We start from the raw sequence: 16117 nt of genomic DNA, 5'->3' as shown, positions 1-16117 counted from the left end.
CTTGAATATCATTATTATTCATTTCCAAACATCAAAGCAAACATTCGACATTCATTTCAGCATCTTCCGGAGCCGATTGTTATCCTTATTCATTTCCAAATGCAAAATCAAACATCTGACATTAATTTCAGCACCGTACGGAGCTTAATCTTACCGTTATTCATTTCCAAAAGTATGAGCAAAGATCCGACATTCATTTTAGTATCATACGGAGTCGAATATTACTGTTATTCATTTCCAAAATTAAAAGCAAACATCTGACATTTATTTTAGCATATTACGGAGCCGATTGTTACCGCTGTTCATTTTTTCGCGGGCCACCAAGATCTTCATTTCTAAAATTTTGGTGGCCCTGGGCCACCGTTAGTGTCGAGCCCTGTATATACACTGTAGGCCTGTTTGAAAACGCATCATTTTTTAAATAAAAAAGTCCAAAAATACACTTTAGATAACTCCCAATGCACACTGAAATTATATTTGAAACTTAAGATAATGTGTGGGGGAACCTAGGGGGAAAAAAAGATGCTTGTGAATTGTGGGGTAGCACTCACGGTCTGCACACACATACGCAACGGAGAAATGAAAGGGAAAGTGAAATACAGGAAAGAGAAAATCCTAAAGACAGTTATCAATCTCCTTGAAAAATTTCTCCAATGAATACCTGGTAATGAAAAATTTGCGTGGTTGCATATCCGTTGCGTGTTTTTCGTTTACGTAACTGGCTGTATTTTAGCAAAAGTATACACGCGACATTTACACGTAGGCCTACATCACAGGAACTTGGCATAAACTGCGCAAGAATGCGTGTTTTTGTTTTGTTTTGTTTTGTTTTTTTGCCTCATTTTCGGAACACATTCGGATAAAAACTTCCGAATGTTTGATTTTGCCATTCACGTCCTTCACAAATCGTTCGCGTGCTCCGCAAAGTCTCATTGAGTTGCAGAAGTTTGCGAGCGTGGCGAATAGGCACCTACTATATACGGAATTTCAAAATTCTTCATCAGTTGCAATCAAATTTGTAAACAATTGCAGTCAAACTCGCACACTGTTTTTATTGTCGGAAGCGGTTTTTGTTGTCCCAAAGATGCTCGCAAACAGAGATTGGTGGCTTGTACCAGATTGTGAGGACCTTTTCTTCTTCCTTTTTCTCCCTGCACATGGCTCGCCTCTACCCTGGTACATGTGATTTATGTTCTTCTCAGCTGGACATCAAGGATACAAGGAATATTAGGGTTAACTTGTATTCAACCCTTGGGAGTATTTCATTACAAATGTAGTGTTTTTTTCCTTCGTTTATTTATCGAAGAATGAAAGAATGCTTCACTTCCATGTTTGAATGACGTACGGGAAAAAAAAAAACTTGGACTTGTGCGATGAAAATTACATGTATTTACATAAATCTGGACTCGAAATTATCTTCGACATAGGTGAAATTCGACTTGTAAAACTTTGACTTGTGCAAGATTATTTTAAAGAAATAAGTAAAGAGAAAATCGGAACTTTTCTGGAGCTTCGACTTGGCCTAGTTTTCGACTTATGCGAGGTCGACTTAAGCAAGGTTGACTGTATTTGCAGTTCTATGCATGACACTGACATGAATTTTCCTTGCAAAATAATAAATCATTTTTAAACACATAAAATATTCATTTTGCTGTAGCTCTCTTCATGTTTATAAGTGCACACTGTCTTAACCCTAAAAAGACGGGGGGGGGGGGGGGGGGGGCTTTTTGGGCCCCCCCCCCTCGACATTTTTCACGATAAATCTGTAATGTAATCTTTTTTTTCAATTCATTTTTTCAATTCCAATTCCTTAAATTTCATGCATTAATTAGCATAATTAATTTATTAAAAATAAATTTGAATAATTGTGAAATAATTACCTATTCAGTTTTGTAGATTACCTTGTGGATGACGCGCGTGCCAATTTTCCTTGTGATCACGCGGTCAACGGCCAAGATCTCAGGGAGGGCCCAATGAGCCCCCCCCCCCCCCCCCCCCCAGTCCTGCGAGGCATCAAAATAGCCCAGTCTTTTTAGAGTTAAGAAAAACAAACAAAAAACAAAAAACAATGTATGAGATTTTCATGTTGTGCTTTATACCAAAACTTCATCACATAAAGAGCACCTGGCACCAACATGCCAGATCCTTCTGCACTTTTCACATCACTGCCAGACTCCCCTAACCTGTACTGTTCATTCTGCGCAACTGACAATCTATTTCAAGGCAAAACATAGTTCTCAGAAGGGCTCAAAATTCATCTTCCACCATGGGAATTTACTTGTAATATATTGACTAGGTCATCAAAGACATTTGTTTGGCTGATGGAATTTGCCAGGAAGACGAGTTGTTATGGGGGATTTTGAGCTCGCAAGTGCAAAATAATTTTGACTGTATGCACACAACTTTTATTCCTGAAGCACCCTCCCCATTCAGTAGTGGGTAGGTAGAATGTTACCAGGATGTGATGATTGAATCATCAAACTGCATGCTATTCACTCTCAAGCAATGGATACCGTGTTGGCCCAATTTATGTGACCCTGTATCACAAAAACACCAAAAAAGTCACCAGACATGGACTTTTAAAAAGTGAACTCTAGGCTTTAAAATGATGTATAACGTCATACAGATGGACTTTCCTCACCTACCTAAATAATGGAAAGAAAGTGCACACTCTGGAAAAGTGTTTACTGAGAAAAGAGGCTTTGAAGTTTACAGTCTGTTCACATGCTTAATTTCCCTAAGCTGTGCTTTGTGCAATGAATGGGACAAAAAGCAGGATGTAAAACCCCTTAGCGACCACAATGAGGGAATTATCAGATTAAGCGAAATTTTGTACACTTTATTCATGACTATTACTAACCCTTAAATCACATTATTCTGCAAAAAACAACAAGTGTTTCAGAAAAATAATGCAAAAGAAAAACAATCTCCCATTGGCATTATGATCCCAAACTTTAGAATTATGTAGAAGAATTGCTCTTTTAGAAAATACAGAAAACTAAAGATTGACAAGGTTCACCCATTTCACCTATTTTGAGTCCTCATGTAAAATCGGGGCGTGCAACTTTTTGTCATTTTTGTGATGCATGATCACATAATCAATACACACAAATTCAAAACATCGCATAGCAACCACGTTCTGGTATGCTCTAAGATTGCACTACTTGCGGCAGACCTTTTCAGATAAAAGTTTGCATTTTTTTCATTACCAAACTGCAACTGTGTTATCACAGCATCATTTCACACCTTTCTTATGCATAGGTCTCCATTTAAGTGCAAAATTTGAGTTTCTGCAGTCATATGAGAACTTTGTTTTACCTGTAATCTTTGAATCTTTGGGGGGATTGTTTGCCATGCTTCAAGGGGGAGCCAAGTCTGTAATACCAAGTAGGTTCAAAAGCTGAAATTCCATCTGGCTATAATTATCAAACAGCTGTCACTTTATTAGGGATGCACAAAAGAATTGCACAGGTGCACTTGTGCCTTTGATGATCAGGGTTTGATACCATCATCTTTCTGATCATTCTGAAGTTTCATTTTGAACTCTAGCATAATGTCAGGTATTCATATATTACTGTAAAAGTGGATATTTTCGTGTGACCAATTTTTGGCGCTTGGCCGGGTAAGAAGAGTTTTGCATGTTTTTAATCCCGCGGAATCAAGATATCAATTACAGGAACATATGGCAAGTAAAAATTTCATGTGCTTTTATTTTCGCGCTTGTTTCCGTTGCACGAAATGAGCGAAAATTTCTTTTACAGTAATATGAAATAAAACCTCACCTGGTAAAAAATATTAAACAAAAGTCAGTACTGTTCTTAAATATGTACAAAAGAGTAAATCGGAGCTGTGTGTTACAAAAGCATTTAAAACTTTACCCTTGTGGAAAGCCAATTTCACCACTATTCTGATAAATTCTGACAAATAAAACTTGCATTGTATAATCTTCTAGTGTAGTTCCTTTAAAACAAATTCACAAAAAAAAAACCCATTCACTTCTATGACTTTCAAACTCTTTATGCATACAAGCATACACACACACACACATCCAATCAATCAATCAATCAGTCAGCTAAAAGAAAAGAAAAACAAAAAGTTTTTTGCAGCATCCTTTGGAAGGCAGAACAAACAATGAAGATTAATCTCCAGAAAGCCAGACTGTCTTTTGTGAACCTATAATATTGCATTTACTTGCAAGCTGGTGATGCTTTGATTGTTCAGCATTAAATTCTTACAACTCACATTATTCAAATGCTACGATAGTATTTTAGCTACCAACCAGAACGGTATGAATATCTCATAAGAATAAACAAAACAAAACAGAGAAATGAACAAATAACCAGTATACATCTAACACCTTGGTATTTCTTGTGCTTTTAGTGCTGGAAGAATTCCAAAGTGAAAAGTGAAAGTTTCATAATCTGACATCATATCAACAGACAAGGATAAGAGGCTAGCTACTCATTTGCGTCTCACTCTGATTACATTATGCTCAACAACATCTTGTTTATGTAAAGTTAATTGCCGGCTTGAGAGTTGAGGTCAGTGACTTCAGATATGAATTCTCAAGAGAAGTCCTTGCAAGCCAAGGACCAAATGGTTGCAGAAATGCATGCTACAGCTGAAGGTACACCAAGGGTATGGCTGAGGATAAGCCATATGGTCAAATATGACTTTTCACCAGCAGCTTGGTTATTTTGGCAACAAATGCGTAATTTTGTTAGTTATTATGTATTTGTACTGGTAATTTTGTTACAATATTTTGATAGTCAATATGTCAAGTAGTAAAAAGTTAGTTATTTGACAGAGCTGGAAGACTTTTTAGTTTTATTGCAGGCAGTTTTCGTTGGTTTATTTTTAAAGTCAAATGCTTTTGCCACTAATATCTATGTTGTTGTCTGTGGCCAGCATCTAGAATCATTCCATTCTATCAGTCCTGTCCGGAAAGAATGGGCGTGGCATGCTCCGAGTTCCAGTCCCGCTCAAATAAGGCTTTGAGCTGCTGCTGCAAGGTGACATTGCTGGAGTGTTCTTGGGCCATTGTCTGGTTTACTACAAGGCTGGCCCCCCCTGTCTTGACGAAGTAGCTACCAGACCAGTTGGAAGTTCCTGGGAGGGGATAAGGAAGGGTTAGGAGAGAAGATGGGAGGGGAATAGAGTAGAAATAATAAGCATATGAACGATTATTTTTCTATTCCTATATTTCTCTTCTCATTTTACAGTAATCATTCAATTTATTTCCTTGCTTATTCACTACTTATGTCCATATTTTTGTTGTGTGTGTTCAAACAGCATCACCTGCATCATGTGTCTGCTAATGATACAGGGAAGTCCAGTTATCATTAGGTCAGGTAAAACAAGAATAAGCTTAAAATGAGGTGGGTTTTTTGGTTCCAACAAACCTTTATGCGTTAACCAAAGGGAATTTGAAGTTTCCTTTATTTCAGGATCAAAGTATCAAGATCTCGAGATTTCGAGGGTCCAAGGTCATCATCAGATCAAAATTTGCAAAAATGCTCATATATTCAATAACATGATTGTTACTCAGCAGATTCAGACTTGTTAAGGAGGTGTATGGGAGGTTATTTTACATGTCGGACACAACAGTTTGTGATGACAGCACCCTCAGTGTTCTGACTTGGATGCTATGCCACATTTCTTATCGGATTTCATTCAAACTTGCTATGGAGGTTTATGGGGGGTTATTCTAGGCAACAAAAGTTTTTATCGACAGCATCCTCATTGTTCTGACTTTTAAAGGATGCCATGTCATATTTCTTGTATGTGCTATACCAGCCTAATTTCTCATCAAATTTTATTCAGACTTATCAAAAAAGTGTACCAATGGTCATTCCATGTGTACATGTAGGACACAACAGTTTGTGGTGATGGTCCCCTTAGTACTCTGACTTGGATGCTATGTCACATTTTTTTGTATGTGCTATACCAGCCTCATTTCTCGTCAGATTTCATTAAATCCTGCAACAGTTGCCACATTATACAACATTTGGCCCAATAAAGGATGAGGTATGTGGACGGGTTCAGGGAATACATGCCCTCAAATTTCTTTACTTTCATCCCTATCTAAAGTTTAGGAAAAATTGATAATTACAAGAACGATTAAATTTCTTAATTATCATAATGTTTTTACGGATTCTCAATTTGGGTTTCATCAGAAAGACAGCACCATTCATGCTCTTTTGAAGTTTATTGATAACACCGCACATACTTATAGATGACCATTCCCATCTTGTTGGTATCTTCCTGGACTTCTCCAAGCCCTTCGATACAATTAATCACGAAATTTTACTTCATAAATTGTCTCACTATGGTATACGATGGAAGGCCTTGGAGTGGTTCAGGAGTTACCTGCAAAACCGAAAACAATATGTATCTTTGAACAAGCACAGCTCTAGTCTTGAAGTCATTGAATGTGGCGTCCCTCAGGGTAGTATATTAGGACCTTTACTTTTCATCATTTACATAAATGATTTTTGTAGATCATCCGACATACTTTCTTTTATACTTTTTGCCGATGATTCAAATATTTTCTTCTCCCACCAACAACCAATCACTCTTGTCCATACTATTAATTCTGAATTAAAAAAAGTGACTCAATGGATAAGAGCCGATAAATTATCACTGAATCTTCAGAAAACTAAGTATATGTTATTCAGTAAGTCTATAGAAGTTTTACGCACAGATATCATTTTTTATGACGTTCACTTAGAGCGTGTATCTCATACAAAGTTTCTCGGTATTACAGTGGACGATAAACTTTCGTGGAAGCCTCATATTATTAATATTAGTAAAATAATTTCGCGTAAAATGTAAAATATTGGTATTATTAATAGACTTAAATCTCATATCCCGTTGTCTTCTTTGCTGATGTTGTATTTTTCATTAATATTACCTTATTTAAATTATGGAATCTTAGCATGGGGTAGTGCCCATCAGACTTTATGAGATAAATTATTGTTATTACAAAAAAAGGCACTTCGTATCATTTGTGGCGTTTCTCCACGTTCCCATGCAGATCCATTATTTGTTAGATATAAGATTTTTGAAATTAAAGATTTGTTTTTCTTTCAGCTGGGTCAGTTTATGTTTAATCATAACACAAATGCACTTCCCAGCCTTTTTGATTCAATGTTTCCATGAAATCAATCTTTTCATAGTTATCCCACCAGGCGATCAAATGAGTTTCATTTACCCCTTCTGAGAATGTTTGTCAGGAGAGAAATTTATTTTTGATTTTGCCAGTGAAGTAAAATTGAATTTGTTTGAATTTGTATAGATTTAGAGCTTTAAAGCTGTCCTAGAAAGCCACTAGGTCAAACTGCAAGAAACTGACTGCCTGGAAATTTACATTAAATGAGACAAAGTAAAAGTAAAAGAATAAACTGGCATAGCAACAGCATGTCTAGATCAGTTAAAATCAGACAGGGCAGTCACATGAAATGAGACAAAGCAAAAGTTAAAGAAATAGCATGACAACAGCATGCCTGGTTTGCAGTATTATGTATTAACTCAGACTATAGAAATTGAGTGAATAGAGGTGTTATGTAATAGCTCCCATCCAGGTGGTGGCTAGGAATGTTCTCTAGCTCAGTGGAGACTCAGCTATGTCAGTGTCACTAGGGTGTTGGTTGTAGTTTATTGTCCACAAGTTCATGAGTAAAGACGTTATGTAACAGCAGTCTAGACGATGGCTAGACGTATTGTGTAGGGTTTGAATAGGGCTATATTCAAGCATGCTGATTGGATGATTCCTTTAGTGTAGAAAAGGCATGAAAAAACAAGTGTATGGGAGTGTAAGGGACTTTAGTGTCAATCTCTATGGCTAGGGGAGCTATTAAAAAGCTGAGTAATGTAGAGGATCGGGGAAAAACACTTTAATCAGACATCCAGCATAGATCTCCGCTTAGGCAGCAGTCGTTCTTCTGGGGATTTTCCACGTCAGTGAGATGCGAGCTCCAGCTGCTGATATAAACTGAACTTTGACAATTATTATCCGAACTTTGGTACGGAGCTCAATCTCCATTTGCCTGCTCGCCGTCGCTTGAGCTCGGGCATCGCGGGTCAAGGCAGGAGTCTGCGTGGTAGCAGTGGTGACTAGTGAAGGCCGAGGAGCTGAGAGGACCACCGATAGGGTAGCGTCTAGCTGAGTGGCCAAGTCAAGGGGTGCTTCCAAGAGACAAGCCAAGCGACTGTGCCAAGGTCGACGACGAGGGTATCGGGCTATCGATGACGACTGAGCCAAGCTGAGGGGATCACCGGTTCAAGTCATCCAAGATAACCCAGTTATGTATTTGTAATTTGTTCCCGACTATCTTTTATGCCTAATGTATTGTTATATGCTGTGAATGAGAAAGCTACAAAGATTAAACTCAAACATAACTGCATGCAAACAGTTTGAATTTCCATTCTTTTGGTGTCAGAGTAGCAGAGAAAAAAAAAAAGTCACTCACGTGATAATTTGGAGGTCCCATCGAGACACCTCATTCGCCACATTCATGTCTACTTTTGGGGCCGTACCTTCCCCAGCACCCATCAAACCTTGAGCTGATACAGGCCTAGACAACATGGGACAATCTCTTTTCATGTGATTTGGGTTTCCACACATATAGCAACCCCTGCCCTGAAAAGTCCTATTTCCAATAGCCTTTCCTACCTTTGACTGAGCATCAGCCGGTTTCTGATACGTACTAGTCCTTTTGACCTGACTTTGTTGGGGCGGTTTGCTATCCGGCTTTGAATCTGATCGATTTCTTTCCGATTTCTGTACACCCGAAAATGCATGAGGACTGTGAGCTTCTACATAAATTTCTGCGCAGTCAACTACCTCCTTAAAATCTTTACATTTTCGTTCCTTAACAAACCTAACTACTTCTCTGGGACAATCTATCAGAAATTGCTCTTGCAAAATCAAATCTTCTAGATCCTTTCTAGTATCCCCAATGTCAGCCTCTTCCACCCAATGACCAAAATACCCCTTCATTCGAGTAGCAAATTGTTTTGGGTGCTCAAACTTCATTGGCTTAGCTGATCTGAAACTCCGCCTATAACCCTCTTCAGTGAGATGATAATACGACATCAACTCATGCTTCACTGTAGCATAATTCTGGCGATCATCAGCACTCATCCGATTCACAACATCTAACGCTTTGCCTGATAGATTGGAAATCAAATACAACACCCACATGTCTACTGGGATATTCTGACTTTTCATCAACATTTCGAACTTTGTGACATAAGCATCAAACTTATCATGTGCATCATCAAAGCGACCTACTTTCAGCTTTAAGCCAGCTAACTGGGGCCTACCAACATTCGCTGTTTCTTCCTCCATACTCAACTGTGCTAATTTTATTTCATGTTCGCGCGCCTTTTCTAGAGCGTCGCGTTCACGCTCAGCTTTGCGTGCTTCACGATCAGCTTCACGGGCAGCTTCACGGGCAGCTTCACGAGCTTCGCATTCAGCTTTAAGCTCTGCTTCAATTGCTTGGCACTGCTCTGAAACAAAGCTACTCAATTCACCACCACTAAGGCCCATTTCTCTGCCTAATGAAGAGAACTCTCTGGTTTGCTCAACACTAGCCACACTGACTATGTAAATTCCAGACCAAGAACACATGTAGTCGTACACAACAACAGCTGGCTAACACCTAGCTTTCCAATTCCGACAAAAGTACTACCTTGTAACCAGCGTACTTATCAACAATTTGTATTTCCGAACGAGCATACAATTGCAAATGACAAACAGCTGAAATTCACCCAACAAATATTCCACATACCAAACCGCCAATACCTTGTCAAAAGCGTATCGGAATGCAAGCAATGTGAAATGACACGAGTTCACTTTACAGACATTCCACATACCAAGCATGCCTTGTCAATAAGCATACTAGAGCTGTATCTCCTAATGAGCATACAATTGATTTGGGACTGTTCAAACCCAATACTACAATCCACCAAACATGCCTATACCAGGCGACACCAAGGGCGTAACCTTGCAATAAAATAACACTCCGCACAGATTCATTCATGCATGCAAACCCCGAATCTATCACACTGCCTCTAACCGGCAATACCAAGGGTGTAACCTTGAAAAAGGAGTAACACTTCACATAGACTCATGCACACAAACCCGAATCTGTCAACCATGCATATAACATGCAGCACCAAGGGCGTAACCTTGTAATAAGGAGCAACACTCCACACAGATTCAACATCCGAATCTCCATCACACATGTGCCTCTAGTAGGCAACATCAAGGGCATAACTTTGGAAAGAAAAACTTCAATCAAACTGTCACGTAAGGCGACATGCTCGCACGATTCATACTGGGGTAATGTTTCCGCTCAAACATACGAAAAATTTATTATATCGACAATAAAAACATGTAATATATGACGGTAATGCATGTGATTGAGCAATAAAATTTCAATCAAACACAAACATCGCATTTAAGCCTAAAACATGTTAAAAGAGTATCTGAATAAATTGTTCTAATCAGGTAGCAGTATCTCGGTGGGACCTCCAAATTGTCACGTGAGTGACTTTTTGTGTCTCTTTTTGTGCCTCATGTCTCGCTATTGTCTGGGCGGTCAGAAAGTTTGACTACTATCTGTTTGGGAGAGTGTTTGAGATCCACACTGACCACAAACCCCTCACGTACCTCCAAACAAAGAAGTCGAAAAAAAAGCGAATCATGAGGTGGAGTATGTGCCTACAGGAGTATAGGTTTCGCCTGGTGTCCATAAGGCTGCGTTCACATAGAAATATTCGGTATTCGCTATTCGCTATTCGCTATTCGAGCACCGAATACACCATCACCCGCACCGTCAACTCACCATCCCATGTAGTGAGGATTTCTTCCTCCTACATTGCAGCAAATCTTATTAACAATTTCTAAACTGCATCAGAATGTCAGTCTACATGCTTATTTTTGCTAAAGGGCAAATCCAGACCAAAATTGTCATTATTTCATAAACGAGAGACGGTATACGCTGCAAGAAAATCGAACAAGCTCGATTCCCACTTTGCTATACTTTTCGCAGCTATTCGGTTCTTTCGAATAGTGCCCTCTTATGTGAACCGGTGTGAGGAAATCCTATCGTTCGATTCAAGCTATTCGCGTGCCCTCGAAAAACGGGCCCGAATACCCGAATAGTATACTTCTATGTGAACGCAGCCTAAAGGGGTCCGAAAATAGGGCTGCTGACCTCATGAGTAGATTGCTGTAACTGTTTCTATTGTTGTTTGCAATGGACCTTACTTTCCCATTACATGTCAACGAGACTCGCAAAAAAAGTCTCAAAGAGAGAGAAGAACATTCCTAGCCACCACCTGGATGAGAGCTATTACATAACACCTCTATTCACTCAATTTCTATAGTCTGGGTTAATACATAATACTGCAAACCAGGCATGCTGTTGTCATGCTATTTCTTTAACTTTTGCTTTGTCTCATTTCATGTGACTGCCCTGTCTGAATTTAACTGATCTAGACATGCTGTTGCTATGCCAGTTTATTCTTTTACTTTTACTTTGTCTCATTTAATGTAAATTTCCAGACAGTCAGTTTCTTGCAGTTTGACCTAGTGGCTTTCTAGGACAGCTTTAAAGCTCTAAATCTTTACAAATTCAAACAAATTCAATTTTACTTCACTGGCAAAATCAAAGATAAATTTCTCTCCTGACAATGTTATTGGCTCAAAATACATTGAAATACACTGGCCCTAGATTTTGGAATTCTTTAAAGGGATCGGTATAGTTTTGGTTGAGAGCTAATTTCAGGTTTCTAACATTTTTGGTGAGATAATGCAAACCCTCTTGGAATATGAAAGAGCATGTAATTCTTTGAGGAACTCACTGTTTATTTGGTGAAATTTGGTTTTGAAATGGCTGAGATATCCAAAAAACAGCGATTCTAATAAAGTGTGGGACCCACACTTTATTACGATCGCTTTGCTTTACTTTGTTTTTGGATGTTTCAGTCATTCCAAACCAGATTTTCATCATATAAACTTTGAATTCCTCTTAAAATGGTATGCTCTGTACTATATCATAAGTGTTTTCTTGGTATCTCGCAAAAAGTTAAAAGCCCAATTCTCATCTCCACCAATACTGTACCATCCCTAAAGTTGTGATATAAAAAATTCTTTATCTTTGAATTCGTTTAAGCGTAAGTTAAAAATTGTTTTTTTGAACTTATGAAGATATATACGATTCATTATTTAGCTGGTCTTTACAGCCTAAGGGTTCATCGTCAATCATTGATTTTATCATTGTGTATTTTTTACATTATCTTATTTGCACAAACTTTGCTCGGCTGATCGAGCTGAAGCACCTCAATTCCCTCTTCTGATCCCGATGTTCAGCGTGTTGGCTTTTCCTTTCATTTCCTTTTTCTTTCTCTCCTTTCTTTCCATTATTCTTTTGTGTTTTATTACTGTAAAGTCATGTAATGTCGTTGTGTTTCTACTGACTTGTTCTGTCCTGTCTTTGCAAAAAAAAAGTTAAATGTATTCACAAGAATCCTTTGAGTGGTTCACAATTTACAAGCATACTTCTCAGTGAACCTCTCAGTTCTTTCTTTTTTTTTCTCCAAACATAACTTTGTATTTTGCTGGTATGCATGTATAATTTTGTATTTGTTAACCATTATCTACCATGTATAAGTAAAATACATGCCTATGTTATATCATCTGATTCATTTCGTGTTATGTTTGCCGAAAAAGAAAGAAGGAATGAAATAAATGAAAGGAAATGAAAGGAAATGAAATGAAATGGGTCCCCCGTGTGAGTCAAGTGGTGTGAGTGCTCAGTCTATGCATTGAGTACCCTCATCTCCAAGGTATGTAGACAAAGTGAAATGTCAGCATTTAAAGGCAAAATTTTAGCATTTTAACCCAACCATTGACCCTGACCTTTGACCCCATGGCCCAAACACTTACCAGAGAATCTTTATCTGGTAATACATGTATGCACTGAGTTTCAGAAAATACCTTCAGGCATTACATGCATATGGGGGAAATAGTTAAACCTAGAGAAGTTGACCTTGACCTTTGACTCCATGACCCCAAAAGTCCCAAGAGAAATACTGACAGGCAGTATGTGCATGTGTACTAAGTTTCATGAAGATTTTGTGAGCCATTTATGAAATATGGAGAAAAAAAGTGAAATTTAGCATTTTCACTTTACCTTTTGACCTTTGATCCCATGGCTCAGAACTTTCCCAGGAGAATCTTTATCACGAAATACATCATTAGTGTATACACCAAAAAGGGCACAAAATAAAGGCAAAGCTAACAATGGAAATATAACTTTAATATTTTACCCTTGCAACACCAAGTTACATCCTTTACTGTAAAAATGACCATATACATGATATATATATTATAGATATTATATAATAATTCAGGGACCAGCATTTCTATTTCGTTATAACTGTGTGAAATATAATGGGAATGTACTTAATCCTCCGCTTTAGAATGCAAGAATCATATTTATTTGCTTTGATAAGCAGTGCAAAAAAATATTGCTCTCACCAACATAGGCCGCATTGTCCGTCACCATGTACTTGTTATGACTCACTCGCGAGAAAGGGATGCGATGCTCAATTGGTGTGTATGCTGGAACCCGGAACAGTTTCTACCAGGACACAGAGAAGCAAAACACTCACTGTAACTCAGTATTCATGCATAGTTTGTTAACTTCTTTAAAGTCCTGTGTGTGCTTTTGATGGATAGTTCCTTCCCATATGGGCAATTCCGCAGTTAGGTGGACATGACATGGATAAAAGAAATGTGCCTCTTTATCTTACTCTTTAATCTAGGTATCAACTAATGCCATGGATGTTCACCAATCATTAAGGTCTTTCAAATTCAGTAGATTTTATCTTTCATATTGATTGATTTCGCGAGATCTAAAACCATCATTTAAAATGTACATGTGGGACTGGGGATGCTGAAATTCACTTAAATGCAAATTACAGTGGGTTCCTTTGAAATTTTTTCCTCAAAGTTTTGCTAAAGGGTAAAAGATAAATACATTTAAATACTCCAGAAGTCATGTGACATTTTATCAATTACAAAAGGGTGAAATGACCTGCGGAATTACTCCGGACAAATGTAACGTTACTAACCGTAACGTTACTAACCATGCTTTTGGGGGTCTAGCTAAGAAATTATTGGTCGAACTGCTAAAAAACATTGTGTGAACATTTGTCATGATGCAATAATTGAAATTAATGCAACACTTTGTTTGAAGTAATTTGAATTTTTGCACACTTTTTGTTACAAGACATTGATTTTTTTGTCATGTCCTTTTTTCGTAACGTTACTAACCAGCCCTTTAAGTTGCCATAGAAATTCTAATATTTCTTGGATTGTATTCATTCTTTTCTGTATCATAAACCTGGGAATGATGAACATGTTTTTGACATAATTTTGGCTTGAAATGAATAAATCGTAATTTAGTAGTAAAAACAAATATCTAAATTTGTTCAAATGTAACGTTACTAACCGCGGAATTGCCCATATGCACGAATTATTTTTACAGGTTATCTTTCTCATAGTTGTTGTTGGATAAAGGTTTAATTGATTTTAATGTTTCATCTCATGGAGGTCACTTGTCTGTACTAACTTCTGTACCTCACAAAGTTATTTTCCCATCATTCCCAGCATTTATTAAAAATTTGAGCATGTTTAATTTGCAAAGTATATCTTTTTCCTTGAAAATACATTGTTCAGAGTCTTAAAGGGATCGTATAGTTTTGGTTGAGATCTAATTTCAGCTTTCTTACATTTTTTGGCGAGATAATGAAAAACCTCTTGTGAAATATGAAAGTGCATGTAATTCTATGAGGAATTCAATGTTTATTTGATGAAAATTAGTTTTGAAATGGCTGAGATATCCAAAAAGAGCGATTCTAATAAAGTGTGGGACCCACACTTTATTACGATTGCTTTATTTTACTTTGTTTTTGGATGTTTCAGTCATTCCAAACCCGATTTTCATCAAATAAACTTTGAATTCCTCTTAAAATGGTATGCTCTGTACTATATCATCAAGTTTTCTTGGTATCTTGCAAAAAGTTAAAAGCCCAATTCTCATCTCCACCAATACTGTACCATCCCTTTAAGGCAGCAAGATTTCTAAGTGCATAGAAAAAGTGATTCCTCCCAGAAAAATTATATCCTCAAGGCCAAAATTTGTGTGTCCTTTTCTTTTGGCAGTCATGTCCCTGTAGTCAAAGGCGTGTCCTTTTTTCTTTTGGCCATCAACCCTCTCTCTTTGTTAAATTGTTTTGGGGTTCCGTGGTGACAGAGTAGAGTATTTTTGGCAGGAAAAGTAGTAGTAGCAGAAGAAACTGCCTGCCGTTTTCTGTTTGCAGTAAGTTGCCTGCAGGTGACTGGTGCGTGATCCACATGTAGAGCGCAGGGAGAATACATGAAAAAAACAAAAACAAAAATAAACAAATTTCTCCTCCCATCAGTACTTCGAAAGTATCCCCCACTGCCAAATTAAAGAAGAAAAAATGAACGATGTCAAGCTAAGCATAAAACTAATTTCTTGCCTTAAATTTTTCCTTTTCATCCAAATAATTTTCTGAATTATCCCCCAATGCTCAATTAAAAAAAGGAAAAATGTTACTATTTGCTACTTTGAATGTTCATCTTTCCGAAGGTACACTAAACCCAAACTGAATGAAAGAACGAGGAAAGGGCCAAAATGTGTCTCGCCAATTTGCCTAAAAGAAATTAATGCTTTTCTAACTCCCGGAAGTTCATTGACCCTGCCTATGACCTTGTGGTGACCTTCTACTCTCCAAGGGACATTTACCAGCCAAGTTTGGTCACAAACGGACATAGGGATCATAAGTTACGAGCAATAATCGAAACGCGCCGTAAAAACTTAACATTGGGCCCTAAAAGTTCGTTGACCCCTGTCTGTGATGAACTTCAACTCCCCAAGGGACATCTACAATCCAAGTTTGATCACAAACGGACATAGGGATCAAAAGTTACGAGCCATAATCGAAACACGCCGTAAAAACTAACATTGGGCCATAAAAGTTTGTTGACCCCTGTCTGTGAGCTTTGACCTTG

General features: G+C 37.8%; 1 protein-coding gene across 1 annotated transcript in view; it reads right to left on the bottom strand.

Annotated features, from left to right (window-relative positions):
• Nucleotides 1-2924: 2924 nt before the first annotated feature.
• Nucleotides 2925-16117, bottom strand: part of LOC139721760 (5'-3' exonuclease PLD3-like) — a 91645-nt gene continuing 78452 nt past the window's right edge. Inside the window, exons 8-9 of the mRNA XM_071633085.1 lie at nt 13556-13658; nt 2925-5109 (exon numbers count right to left, since the gene is read on the bottom strand). Of these exons, the coding sequence (XP_071489186.1) occupies nt 4931-5109; nt 13556-13658 (282 nt within the window). The 3' untranslated portion in view covers nt 2925-4930. The remainder of the gene's footprint in view (nt 5110-13555; nt 13659-16117) is intronic.

Source organism: Diadema antillarum, unplaced genomic scaffold (assembly GCF_040938485.1).
Source record: "Diadema antillarum isolate AM-2024a unplaced genomic scaffold, OU_Dant_1.0 scf00000149, whole genome shotgun sequence".
NCBI classification, from domain to species: domain Eukaryota; kingdom Metazoa; phylum Echinodermata; class Echinoidea; order Diadematoida; family Diadematidae; genus Diadema; species Diadema antillarum.
Note: the sequence above shows the minus strand (reverse complement) of the source record. Positions and strands in the feature narration are given on the sequence as shown.